The sequence below is a fragment of the Crocodylus porosus genome, unplaced genomic scaffold (assembly GCF_001723895.1).
Source record: "Crocodylus porosus isolate Cpor-Errol unplaced genomic scaffold, CroPor_comp1, whole genome shotgun sequence".
Lineage (NCBI taxonomy): Eukaryota > Metazoa > Chordata > Crocodylia > Crocodylidae > Crocodylus > Crocodylus porosus.
In genome coordinates, this window is record NW_017728907.1 from 11561171 (window position 1) to 11576042 (window position 14872).

Sequence of the window (14872 nt, forward strand, 5' to 3'; positions counted from 1 at the left end):
GTTGAAAGACAGAGATAGTTAGCTGCGTTAGTTTGAACTCAGTCAGAAGATAGGGTAGATATGTACCTTTATAGACTAACTAAATAAGATAGATTATATTAACCAGAGTTGCTACAGTTCTTGAAAAATTAAAAGTTTTGCATAAACAAAAACATCTGTCTTTTAAAAATCCATTCCTGGGTTTACTGACTTCCACAGGGCCTGGAGGATGGGAGAGTCTCAAAGATGTACAATATTACTGTTACTATGCTATTGGATAGCATATCTGATGGAAACATTTTCTGAAGGAGAAAAGCAATTTTAAAAATAAAATGAGAAATGGAATCCAAAAACAAACAAATAGTGGAAATTTTATTGTCAACTATGTAGAAGATACTTCAATAGAAGTTTGAAAGCATCTCAAAACCTTCTTCCTTTCATTTTCTAGGCTTATATGCTTTATTCCACCTTGTTTGATTTTACTAATCTTTCAAATGCTATAAAACTTAAGCTATTACTTCTAGGTGAAGGCTATTGAGTCCATGATGTATTTAAGAGTAGAGGTTTCTAAGTGGTCAACCTCAAAACAACATTTCTCTGCATAGTTACGTAGCATCCTGTGTGTCATCTGATTGCTGAAACTGCGACTATTCCATGACACTGAACATACAGAGTGCCACACTGGATCAGACCAATGGATTATCCCCTATTTGTTACCCACCCTGGCATCTGCCATCACTGGTTTAGAGATGCCAGAAGATATATCCCCAACTGTTCTTTTCAATTCCTATTAATGGATCTAGAATTCATGCATTTGCCTGGTCTCTTTTTGAACCTGGCTATAATGTGCCTCTACAACCTGCTGTGGTAATGAGTTCTATCGTATATAACATGTAAAGAGCTTTAGGGTGAAAGGCCCTATATAAGTGACAAATATTTCTTTTATAGTATGTTCTGGTTTTTTTGGGAGATGATATTTTGGGAAGACTTAACACAGAAGTCCCATAAAACCTTTTAAGCTTAATGACAGCAACTGGAAATAACTGTCGCTTAATCAGGATGTTATTAGCGTAACTCAGGATTTAAGCAATCCCCTAAATCCTCTAACGCATAGATCCCATATAAATGTAGGCCCCTTCAACTTATCTACTTTTGTTTCTCTTTTTCTGCTCCCCATTCTTCAGTCCATGTAGACCTCCAAATAATCTCGCTCACCTCTGTCTCTCCCTCCCACTCCTCTTCCCAAATCTTGCTTTGCAGCCTCCTTCCCCTGTCACCTGCTTCCTGACCTTATGAGTCACACTTGCATGCTGCTCTCCCTTAAGCCCTAATCTTCTCAAGGTTACAGGCTGTGGGTGTGCATGTCAGGGAAAGGGCAAAAGATAAAAATAAGTGAGAAGTCTGCAATTCTCAAGATGCACAACAAAACTAACCCAAGCAGCCTCACATAATCTTTTACCCTTGCCATCCCTTTGCAATGCCCCAACTAATATTTGCAGTTAGTTTTACCTTAATTATATCATCTCTCATTGGAGACAACAAAACTCAATTATATTAACACATCCCACTTGACAACCTCAAGTCAAACCCAGGTTCATGGGGTTGTTGGGTTTTGTTTTGGGGGGGGGGGTTAACACACATACACACAAATATTTCTGAGCTACTGGATCACTAGAACATTCTTCTTGTGCAACTTGCCTTGTTATAAGCAAGAGTACTTCAGGACATTGTACTGCATGTCTGCCTAGTGTCATGGATGTGTTCATCCTGCTTCAGAAGGATCACCCTCCTGGAGCTGAGAAATTACAGAACTCTAGTTCTTCTCTTACATTAAAATATAACAATGTTCCATACAAGCCCCTTTTTTTTAAAAAGAAGTTTTCAAATCACCAGTGAAGAGGTTGATAAGGTAACAAGTAGAAGTTACATCAATAGTCCTCTCTCCCCAACTATCTCCAATTCAGAGATGTGCTCTCTAGTGAACAGACTTGGCCAGTCTATTTTAAGATGGCAATATTTCATTCGAGGGGACGCAAGGAACAGTAGACTTATGATGTTTCACTCAACCGCTTTCAGGACAATTCTGAAATGGTTTCTCCCATAAAAACAAATCTTGCAGCTACACAGACTAGTATCAAGAAGTTCAATACATATCACAGGGCCATTTACCCCAACATTAGAACACCAAGCAATGGCGGTCCAGAAAGGAAAAAAATCTCTTAAATTCAATTGTGGAGAATGAGAGCACTCCACTCCCAAAAGACTTACCCTGGGAGATCTGCTCCCTTTTTTTTTTTTCCTCAGATGTTTCAGTCTTTAGTTATGCTAGTGAACTTATAGTCTTACATACTAAAAGGTAGGTAGAATTAAGCCTGCAATATTTGAGAAAGAGAAACATTACTACAGACAGGAAACCACAAGAAACTAGTGGCATGCTAATCCTATACCACAAAACAAACTGAAATAGCTTATCAAATTAAAGTATCCCAAGATAAACTGTGCCCACCTCAACCATATAATTCTAATCTCTTAAAGACAATGGGACCCTGTACTAACCCATTCCACCCACTGGTCCCTGTTCAACTTGAACTTTACTAAATGTTTCAAACACAAATTGTTCTATGCTCTGGGGCAGGTGTCAAATATCAGATCCAGGCTGGAGAGGTGGCTCATCTGATCTTCCGGTTCCTCTAGTTCCTGCACCTTCTCACAGCAGCACAAGCGGTGAATCCTAACTATGGAGGGGAAGTTGGGAGGAGGGGAGGAGCACCAACAGGATGGGGGGGAACCTCACTAAGTGAATAGCAATTTTAAAAAGCAATTGTTTCAAACACATTGAGCTACGAAGTTTTATGACCACACACAAGAATGACACTGCCCTAGATGTTTTAAAAAAAACCCTGATATTTATTACTAGCTGCCTGCAATATTTGAGAATTTGAGATGTGATAATTAGCTCAGTTCTGACTAAATTAACTCAATCCACAAGTTACCTCCAGAAGCCACAAGTACAACTCTAAATTCTATCCCAAATTCCTGCTTCCAGCTACACTGTTGAGCAGCATAGGAGAGGTGGGCTGATATATTCATGACTGTAAGGTACTCTTTATGTAGATGTGCCAAAATGATCATTAGAAATTGCTGCGTTTTAAACTGTTGCAAAAACAAAGAAGGTAACAAAGCCTTTCATGCAATTAATATTTTGGACTATCATGTCTACAGACCCAAAATGAAGAGGAAAAGGAACAGCAAAAGAAACAAGTCACTATTTCTTAATTAAAAGGCACTGAATACAAAAAACAAGGGTTTTACAATTGCCCCAGTTTTTCCCCTTGTCCAATATCTCAGCAGCCCTGGACTGGATACAGCTCTTTAGAGCCAGTCAACACTAATCATGCTGGTTAGAGGTCATAATAGACGAACAATGCAAGAACCTCTTAATTTTCTGCTTCATATATCACCCCAGCTCCTTCCTTGCCCCACAAAGGAAAGACCTCATAGATCAGGGGTGGGCAAAATGCGGCCTGGAGGCTGGATGCGGCCCACCACGCCATTCTGTCCAGCTCACAGGGCCCCTAAAAAATTTAGTAAATTAATATTCATCTGCCCTGGGCTGCCTGTCGCGAAGCCCTTGATGGCTTGCCAAAACTCAGTAAGTGGCCCTCTGCCCAAAATAACTGCCTGCCCTGTTGTAGATCCATGCGACTGTCTAGCCAGCAAGCCAAAAAGCCTGCTTTTAATACCTACAAACATATATATTTCAGAAATTTAGTAACAGCAGTTTAAAGTGTCTCAACTTTGAAAAATATTTAAATCTCTCATAGTCCTGTACACATCTGGAAAGATCAAAGCAACTGCAAGACAAGAAGAGCCTCCTTCCTTGGCTTCACCAGGAGGTCAGATGTTTGGTTCTGACCCTGATAATCTATACTTCAACCAGCCCCGTTTTTGTGAGCCAAATAACTTCTCATAATGTTAGCCACCCTGAGCCCACTCCCAAGGAGTTGAATTTTCATTCCACAATCAAGAACTAACTAGCAAAAGAAGGAGACATGAAAGACTCCCCTACATGCAGCTGCTTTATTTGTAGCACAGGGAAAGCATGCCTCTCCATTAACCTCTGAACAATGATAGCCACACACACACACACACACACACAGAGGAAGAGCAGAAGCCAATTACTGTGTCAACAGTACATACAGTTTAATGGAGAAAGAAAGGAAAGCCTGCTTCTTTTCAGTATTTTTCCACCCCACCACACTTCCTTTTTATGTCCCACATTTCTATTGCTTAATTCTCTCAAAAAAAAGAGAGAGTATGTCTTGTTTATAGTAAGGACAGTAACAAGGATGTCAATAATAACAATACTACATACAAAACACACATGCTCATTCATTAGTCTGATCTATCCACAATATCTCAATGCAACTAAAAGTGGAGTTCTACTCTGAAAATGAAAAAAAGTAAATGGCATGACAGGGAACTCTGTATTCATTTCACAACTTGGGCAAATACAAAATACATGTTTTAGATATCTAGGAACTGGCAGACTGTTCGTCAGGGGGAAGAAGGAAAATGGAGCTTTGCTGGATGAGGTAGTATGTTAGTTCAACCCAGCTCCCCAGACTCTGTATAGATCAAGTGTTTCAGTAGGGCTTTTTGGTACTTTCATCTAAAGCTGATTGAATCAGCTTTAGATAAAAGCACCCAGTCTATACAGATGTTGGGCAAACCGGGTCAAACTAATGCGATGCTTCTTCTGGGCGTGCACTGTGCAGTGTGGGGGTACGCCAAGCTTACAGCACTGTTTTGTGGGGGGTTTCACAGTTATAAACAGGCTTATCTCAAAGCCTGCTGTTCAATGAAGGAAGCTAACTTTTTTTTTTTCCCACTAGGTATTCTTCTCAGCAATATAAATTGTTATAAGTACATTAGATCTAATAACATGATGCTGGCTATATTAGAAATGCTGAGGCAGAGATTTCGCTCTCTCTTCTTTCTGAACTATCCCATCCAACTCTTACAGCTAGTTTTCAGTAACCAGATTTCCATGTTTCTGGTACTGTACTTTGACTATTTAAAGGACCAAATCATTCTCATGTTTAAATACTGATGAGATATAACGGGAAGAAAATAATAGCCCAAACTGGCTTGTAGGTGCATGGGCTCAGGTAGTGCTACTCAGTCTTTCTGGTGCACGGGAAAGAGTAAGTGGGATACAGACAGCCCAAGGGCTGCATCTGGTGTGTGGCCCAATCCTGCAGCTGTATGCTGGGTCCAGGCCATGCAAGGACCTGATCCAACATGAGACCGTGTTATGCTGCCCTGTGGGGCTCCCGCAGTTCCAAAAATGTAGTGGCAGGGGAGCACTGGCGGCATTACTTGACAAAGAGTTCCCAGAGCTGCAGCAGTCAATAGTGCCACCACTGCCAAATTTCCTGGAGAGCACTCCACAGGCCAGATCCAACCCATAGGCTGTGCTTTGAACATGACTGAGTTAGGGAATCACAGCCCATCAACTACTCTCCCCCGCTCCGCCCTCTTGCCCTCCCAAAAGATGCATGTTACTATGAATGCTCTAAGTTCCTCCATTGGAGGGGCAAGCATTTGAATCTGTAGTCCTGGTATGAGCAGGTAGAGGCGAGGCATAACCACCATGGAGTGGCTGTTTTATACAGCATCCACCTCCTCCCCATGGAAATCTATGGGAAGTTTGCTGCTGAAGCAAGTGCTGACTTTGAATACTGTAATATGCAGGGATTCATTTTATTTCCTTCCCCAAACTTAAGATAAGCTAATATGTTCTGCAGCAGTCTTTTGAAAGTTCTTCTAACAGACAATAAAAGAAGGAGCAGTTGTGCAAGGAACACAAATGGGAATGCCACAGGTTTACCTCTTCATTGAGGCTGAAGAATTTAGTGACGGGGGCCACTTCCCATGGTCTGGAGCCCAGTGAAATTCACTTATTGCAGATACTGAACCCCAAGAGAAAGCAAGCAAGAGAGATCAAAGCAGCAATGCTCCCCTTTAAAGGCAGCAAGAACAGCTCCTGTCAGAATTAAAGGAGCCGTGCTAATTTCTCTTACCTGCTGAACGTATCTGTCTGTAGTTTTCCACATATAATAATACTCTATTATGCTGGTTAAGGACTTCCATGGAAGCTAGGGACATGAAGAAAAAAGCAACAGTCATCACAGGAAGCCAGTACAGTGCTTCACAAATTGTCAAGATTCCTTTGACAGAAGTCTTACAACACAGAGTTTTATACATGATATATCTTCCTAATAAAGAAGCCAGTCATTATCTGGACTTCTTAAGGGCACCAAGCATTCAAGATCCATGTAACTGCTTTTCAAGTACAAAGCCTTCACTTTAGAACTGGGGCACAGCATAGGTAAAACCATTCTGTGTTGGCTCCACTTCACTCCATTCAAGGAGCAAAGACCCAGTGTGGTAAGTGTCACACTGACTCAGACTCTGGCATGCAATGACACAGAGCATAGGCACAATTTTAATTTGCTCTGCCCAGCAGGAGACAGCATATGGAGGAGCCACAATGCTCTGGCATCTCTACTTGCTAGATCAGAAGCATAAGAACCCTACATGGAGCCACAGCAAAACAATGTTGGGCTGGTTCCAAGTCCCTCTGCCTAAGTTACTTGGATACTACTTCTATTTTGTTCCTATCAAGGAACTTTAGTGCAGACAGTATGCCCCACCAGGTCCAAGGGGCAATTTCCCAAGACAACTTTAAAAAAAAAAAATTAAAATAAACATTTCAAGAGGAGTTTCTAGAATAGCTCTTTAATAAACACTCTAACATCTCAGAAGATTTGTCCATGTACTTGCACTCCTCAAGACAAATTAATTCATGGATACCTGGGCTTTTACAACACTCCACCAAATCCTGAATCCAACTGTGATAAGCCAAACAATTTTAATTTAACAGAATTGAAGAAAAGAACTGAAGAAAATATCATCATGATTTGTAGTTTAAACATTATTATTGAGCATATAGCCATCTTTAGTAAAAGCTCTGCCCCCCCCACCCCAAATGTACACTATTTGTCCCCCACAATTTACAGTTCAGTAGAAGCAAATATCACTGACATGATCCACCATAACTGAATCACTTTACCGAGCAAAACATGTCACCCCTTGTCCTGCACTGGACTCCTACCCAATGTGGGACAAGGGGTGACATGTTTCCTTTGCTAAAGACATTCCCTACTCTTGCTGTCCTGTGCCTTCTTACTGGGACCCAGGTTGACCAGTCCTAAGTGAAACAGATTTGCAGGGGTCATGGCAAGGAGGAATGGGGCAGCATGGGAGCTGGAGCCCAGTGCCCCACCTCTCCAGGCTGGGACCTGTGCTTCATGTGGAGGCATGGGTCAGTGTGGTGCAGGAGCTAGGGATTCCCCAGCAAGGAGGCACAGGGTGCCAGAAGCTTCCCAGCTCCTGTGCCTCCCTGCATATCATGAGGGTGCATCCCTTTAAAACAGGGAGAGCGTGGAGTTCCCCCCCCTTATGGAGATACACCCCCAAGATTTCCCAGGAGTGTCTCTCTAAGCAGAGAATCCCAGGCTTTTCCTGATTATGAAGGGACAGCAGGACGATCCTTGCGGTTTTGTCTCCGTAAGTGGAGAAACCCCAGCTTTCCCCACTTACTGAGACACATCCCAAGATTCCCTGGTCAACGTCTCTGTAAAAGGAGAAAGCCAGGCAAGTGCTCCAGGTGCTCGTAGCACCCAATCCTGCCCAAGAAATTCCCAAGGTGTACAGGATCAAGCCCCTCAAGTCTCCAGAGTACCTGCCCAGGGCAGCTGGAAAGTGGTCTCCCTCCAGCAAGCAAACAAATGTCTGCCACAAAGCAGCACAATCTATTACCTCCTTTGTCATGGCCAAGAATTGTGGGCATTGGTGGCATGACAAGGGGTATATGACTGTATGCTTATTTTGCCTTTGCACCACCACAAAAATTTTTTTACAGCTGCAAAGGCAAATAAAGGCAATGTCCGTTTTTAGTCCCAGTGTTTTAAAAATTATCATAAAGTATACAGGAGCCTCCCTGCCCCCAACAATCTTTGTCTTCCAATTTATAGTTTGACAAATGCTTAGAGATTCCTCTTTTTCAGAACAGAAGGGAGATACTAGATTATGTATCAAGTGAAATACATTTCTGTTGTTAGGCAGTAGCATTTTGAAGCTGGAAAGAGTTGCTCATAGTTTGGTTGATGTTCACAAGTTCAAAGCCATAACTATTCACTTACAAAATCTTGCTGAATGTCAGTGAAATCTTTTCCATATTTTTCTAGTGCTTCCTCAAAGAGATTTGCCTCCGAAGCAGACCATTCCTCCATTTCATCCCTGCACAAGACCGGTCCACCTTGTGGTACAAGGGCAGAGATTGCCTTGGAAATGTCATAGACATTTTTGTGCAAAGTGTCCATAGCATGGAACTAAATAGCAGATTAAAAACAAAAAACAGAAAACAAAAACAGAGACACTGTAAGTACAACCACAGAGAAAACAAACACTTAAAAAGGAAGCAGCTATGACAGGAACCTGATGGTAATATATATCTTGTGCTGAATTCAGAGGAGAACACATACTTCCACTTAACAAAAACAGATAGAAGTAGTTAACAATGTTAGTCTGAAGTCCTGCCTTCTGCCTAAAGAGGGAGAAATATTTCTCCAACCCCAGAATGAACATTTCAAGACAAGAAATGGATCATATTAACTAATAATGGTGTTTTTGGGAAAAGGTGATCCCATGTAGCCATAATTTCCACAACAGAACAAGCTCAGAGGACAAGACAAGGAAAACTTAAACTTGTTGTACATTTTATTTATCTAACCATCTATAGCAATTATAACTAGAAATCTAAGAGCATAAACACCCCTTCTGGGCAACCCAAAACACTTAAAAAAGCAGCCAACATCCTAAAGGGAAAGCAGCGCACATCAAAAACACACAGCTAGCAGGGAATCATCCCCAGGAGCATCATCCTTCCACAGAGAGCGGAGTTACGGTTTACTGGAATTGAAAACTGATGATTTTCTTTGACTAGGTCTGGCATATGCTTGTTTGTGTTGTCATAATATAAATAGTGTCAAGGCTTGGACTCATTCTCTGATTTTTGTAGTTTTGTATCAGATGTTATATGCTGTTAATGAGTAAAGTTATTAATCATTTTTAAAGTTTTGTGCATATGCATTTATTCTACAGTGCTTTTTCCAGGTAAAGTTTTAATGGCTCCAACAATGGGACTTCACTTCTCTCCAGAAACACTCTAACAAAACAAATGCATCTTGTCGTCAGGATGTTTACCCTGATATTCAACCTAAATTTTCCTTTCCATCTCACTATTCAAATCCACAATAATTTATATTTAGAAAATGCTGTAACTACTTCTGTTTTTAAGTTACTTACAAATAAAAGTAATGAAAAAAAAAAAAACAGGCTGTCGTGAAAGGCAACATTTATTACTAGGGAAAAACAATCAGATTATTAGAATTTCTATTGTGGTCTTTTTTGTCCAATGTTGCCTAGAATAGCCCTGAATTTTTGGACTTGATCAGACATAGCATTCCAGATTTATCCCACCATAGACAACAGCCAAATAGTCTTTGTGTTTTTCAACATAACTACTTAGTGCATGCAATCCCATATGTGACTAGAAAGAACTGGGCAGAAAATATTAACATTTCCAAGGCGGCGCTCTCTAATCTTGCTGCAAACTGATCCATGATTGCATACCTTTAACTTTAAAGACTTATTACGCAAAGGATCGTTTTCTTTCCTTTTAAAACAATAGCTGGATCCTAACAGACTACACAATTGCAATCCATCTACCCCCTCTCTTACTGATGTAACTAAGGTACATATTTTACATTTCTGTCAAAATCTTCCCCAAATCCTCTTAAAATCTTACCAGTGTAATGTCCCTGGAGGCTGCTGCAGCACTCATGTGCAAACTTGGCTGTCTGACAGAACTACTGCAGTCCAGAGCTCGGGCAAATGTACCAACAGAGCTGAAAAGGATTAAACAGAACATTAACCTTGCATACAAAGTGAATACAGTAAAAATGTCTAAACAGCACTTCTGAGGAGGCTAGCAGGCTTCATTATTTGGTATCAAGACTAAATATTTTGGCTCTACTTCTAAGACAGAGATCACTTTCCTCAGATGTAGGTTGTTATGACAAATGCTTCATTCCGTTTAGCTCACATGACTATCCAGTTATGCTTATATAAAGAAGGAGAAACAGTGAGGCACTCAGGAATGATAAAGATGCTCCTCTATCTTCTCACAGCAGCTCCTGGATCAGCATTGCACTGGAAACTTGGTCTAAAAAAAGTTTCAGGAACATCAAAATCTTTTTCACAATGATGAGAACAGATTTTAATTATCTGAAGGCACAAAGGAGAAGAGACAGCTGCCAAAATAACAGGTGGAAGGAGGAACAGCAGTGATCCAAATCAAATTGTTCTAAACATTTCAGCCTATTCACATTTAAACCATTAAATATTTTGTAACACAAGATACCATATTTACTCACATACAACATGCTCCCAAATAAAACACACACCTTGTTTTCAGAAGGAAGAATGTAGAAAAAAGATTTTTCCAGAGTCATGCCCAACTATGCGACAGAATAAATCCTCCTGGAAACAGAGTGTCCAGGAAGAGTAGCATCTCTGTGGCAGACTACTTCCTGCAATGCCACACTTCTTCGACACTTTGTGCTCTCAGAAGGACTTACTCCATGTCCCACAAAGTTAGGCCCCAGATCCTTGCAAGAAGCAGTAAAAAGACTATTACTTCTTTACCATAAGTAGTTTTTTATATATACAAGTTCCTGCAAATAAAGTGGTGTTTCCACATCATAAAGCTTCATCAATATCTTACCAGCAACTTACTTGCTACATCAAGCACAACAGTGATCAGCCAAAAAACTCTGGCTGTGACAGGGTTAACACAATACTCTACCCCTTAAAGTTTGCTGAACACAAGCAGCAGCCATCTTGGAAGATGGACAGTTTCTCCAGAACTGCTCCTTTTCCAGCAAAGAGAACAGTTTCCCTGCTAAAAAAAAACATGCACCCCAATTTCAGGGGGCTGATTTGGCAGGGAAAAAGGTGTGAGTTGTATGTTAGAAAATATGGCAACTATGTTTACAGAAAGGCCTGTATTGGGAATAGTACTACTCAGGTTATTCTCGATACCAGCCTTTCCAGCTTATTTGATTACAGTCCCAGAATTCATGTCATCCCCATGCTCCTTCACCACATCAAGTTCCAGTTTGTCATATCTTTCCAAGTTTCTCAAATATAATCAGCATGATCAAACTCCTACCAGAAGCAGAACTGATCAATGTTATACTTCTGGCAATACATACATGGATGATATGAAAGCTAACTGGGGACAAAAAGAGGCACTGCAGCATTAGTGCAGCACTCTGTCTTGGCTACTATGCTTTGTTTTTTAGCTAATTAACCAGGGCCAAATACCATGCTAACACAGCTATATTGCCCCTGCCATACAAACTAGCTCTGCACAGCACTACACCATGTCACACAGACATACCCTCTCTCCTCTACTTCCCCTTACTCCTCACTTACCTTATTTTTATTATTATTTTCTTCTGTTCCAGAAGAAACCAGTGGTGTGTCAAAGCCAGTGGCCTAGACACAACCTTTTGCTTTAGCGATCACACAAATCAAAGGGAACAATAATATATTGTGTAATCAGTAACACGGAAAAGTTACTAGCATCAGTAAATTTCACTGTGGTTCTCTCCTTTTGATGTAGCCACAACACAAATGAATCCAGGGGAGCTAGGGAGTGCCTGCATTATTAGTTAAGCCCGAGCTAGCTATGATATTTTCCAACACAGAACAAGAAAAACATTTTTGCCTCAGTTTAGCCAATCACGTTTCACCCTTGTCTCCCTCCTACAGAGCCTACACTAGGGCTGAGAGTCTTCAAAGAGCTTTCAGTTAGCTGTTCAAACTGGAAATCCAAAACTGACTACTTGTTTTTGAAAAGTTTGGCTGAAGTTTCCTTCAATGACCCATTTGATCTAAAAACAAAATCCAGGGGAAATAACATTTTCTAGTCTTTTTTTTAGTTGAATGTCAAAATCTTCCTCTTGCTTTTTAAAAATATTTGCAAGTACAAAAGAATTAACCCCCGATTCCTTCACTTTATTCATTCATTTCTTCTCTACAAGGTCCTACATTATATCTCACCTTAGCAGTCTAAATTTGTTCACTGATATTTGGGAAATACTGAACATGCCTCTGTGCCATCAGCTTTCATGTTTATATTAAGTAGTGGCTCCAATTCAGAGCAGGTCTTCAGCTTATTTTTAAGCCCCCTCCTTTATTATGGATGCTTTCCTGACCTGGCTCCAAGTAGATGCTATTCTCTAGGGATTTAAACACCATGAAGATTCAAGACTGCTAACTAAGAAAGAATCTTCTCACAGAACCATGGCTCCATTTCACCAGAGGGCATAGATTAGTCCACCCTCATTTAGGAAAACATCTAAAGTACTTAAGGGGTTGTTGGTTGTAGCTGTGTTGGTCTAAGGACACAGGCAGACAAGAGTTTTGGATAACTGTGATACCTTTTATTAGACTAACTAAATAGTTGGAAAAATTGTTCTTTAGAAGCTTTTGGGTACCCACAGCCTTCTTGAAAAATAACAAACTCCCTGTGCCTGAACAAGGGTGTTTGCACCCAAAAACTTCCAAAGAACAACTTTTGCAACTATTTAGTTGGACTAATAAAATATATCACATCTACTCAAAGAACCCTGCCTGCCTAAAGTACTTAAGCATTTCACTGAACAGGGACATTTGCCGAGCTGAGATCCAGCCACTGCCATACCCAATACGCAGAAGTTTCTACATTCTAGAAAAACAAATCTCTGCTAGCAATTCGCTACTTCCTACACTCCTCTCTCCAATAACACCTGCTTCCACTGATTAACTGCACCCCTCTGCCCAGATGCCAATGAATCCACCAATTTTCCATTGATTTTAGGCTTTCAAAAGCAGTTCTATAAATTTCTCTAATAGACCATAAGAATTTCCATTGTCATTATTTCCATTTAACTATTTAAAGTTTTTCATTCACCGGCTGGAATTCAAGTCCAATACTTCTACTATAAGACACCTTGGTAATCACTATATTTGCATAAGCCTATAGGACAAAGAAATCCAAGGACATTAAAAAAAAATAATGGTGTAAAATGGAAGAGGTATGAATATTTTTAGCATCCGGCAATCACACTGACTTTAGAGGTTTTGCCCAAAGTTAAACTGCAACTAAACCATCATAATATTGTACCAGCCCTCCTGGAAATTACACATAAGAAAACCCTTATCCCACTCAAACTGAATGCTAAAATAGTAAACTACTGTGATTTGTCAATATATAGAGAAATTAGGTGTCGATACAGATTGTAATTGATTTGCTTTTTCTGGTATTGTAGAGTATGAACCTATAAAATTCTTACAACTCAAGTAACATCTCTCACTACAGCATGCAAGCCACATACTTTCTGGTTACTGATTTGTTTGATTCATTTAAAAGCTCATACCACACAAGCCCACAGAACATGAACACTGGGATAGAGACAGAAGAAGGTTAAAAAGGGTAAATGTTTTTGAAAACAGATTCATATTTTCAGTTATTCCCGAGCAAAAGATCAAGTTTTCTTACCGTGCTACAACCAAGAACTGGTCTATCTGTTTGTCTACTAGTGGGTTAAATGCTTCCCAAACTTTTGTTTCAAGTTTTGATTGATCTCTTCCATCATCCTCACCTAGTTGAAATGCAAGTTAAAAATGTTTGGTATAGAAGATTTCAAAAGGACTAAAAAGTATTTTACTTCTGGATTTTGTCTCTCACAAAACAATTATTTAACCCCCAAGACGCTTCATTTGTCAGAGGTACGTTATCTGGCTGCAATTTGAAATTCCATTCGGTCATTTGTCTTTGGCAAACTCAGCCCTGCCTGGCAACTGGATGTACAGCTACCTGGTCTGCCTGGCCCACAGTCAGATTCCCAAGCACTGGCTCTGCAAAATACATTCCAATTCCTACCACAGTGCTCTCTGGTCTACACTGGGGCCCATATCCCTTACTGTCATTTTAGGCTACTCTTCTTGATGCCTGGTACAGTTTTCTAAACTTGTTCACATCCATCCCCTCTTAACAGTACTTATTCACATTTTTCTATATCATCAGATGTAAAAGACAGAGGTCAGTTATTGCCAACCAACCCTATTCTGGAGCAGTTGCTGCTTTAATTTATTTCAGTTCTTACTTCATAAAGCATTTCTTCAGTTACTTTCATACTGTGAAAGATACCTACAAGCTGCCCTAAGGGAGTCTAGAAATGCTTCACTATAAGGAAGAAGCACATGATGCTTGGAGAGGTAGACTATTAACTGTCTACAGCTGCCAGAAAACTATTTTCCAAGGCAATATGCTCATCTGATCAGCAGTGTGAAACATGCATAAAAATGCAGTGAAATTGCCAGTTTGTTCAACTTTTTCAGTGAAGCATACAGAAAATGTTGACCTATATGCTTGGTGTATTAAGTATACAGAAAGCATTTGCATATTTGATATTAATATTATGTGTGTGCATGTTTTCTTATGAAAAAAAACATTTATGTTCCAATCTAAAAACTAACATTATTAACTAACATAAGCAGCCTCTGGTAATACTGTGCACTGCAGCACAGAGCTGAAACATGTCATTGTTTATTACACATCAGATCCTGGCAACAAAAAGCTAGGAATTTGGGATCTTTTCACATAGCACTGCTTATTACACTCAGCAAGCCACAAAACAGATTTTTAAATACA

General features: G+C 40.1%; 1 protein-coding gene across 4 annotated transcripts in view; it reads right to left on the reverse strand.

Moving 5' to 3' along the window:
• MTA1 (metastasis associated 1) overlaps positions 1–14872 on the reverse strand; it is a 122720-nt gene that overhangs the window by 52123 nt on the left and 55725 nt on the right. For all 4 annotated transcript variants that reach the window (XM_019530736.1, XM_019530734.1, XM_019530737.1 and 1 more), the window contains exons 7-10: positions 13718–13820; positions 9917–10016; positions 8250–8438; positions 6066–6140 (exon numbers count right to left, since the gene is read on the reverse strand). In XM_019530736.1, the coding sequence (XP_019386281.1) occupies positions 6066–6140; positions 8250–8438; positions 9917–10016; positions 13718–13820 (467 nt within the window). The remainder of the gene's footprint in view (positions 1–6065; positions 6141–8249; positions 8439–9916; positions 10017–13717; positions 13821–14872) is intronic.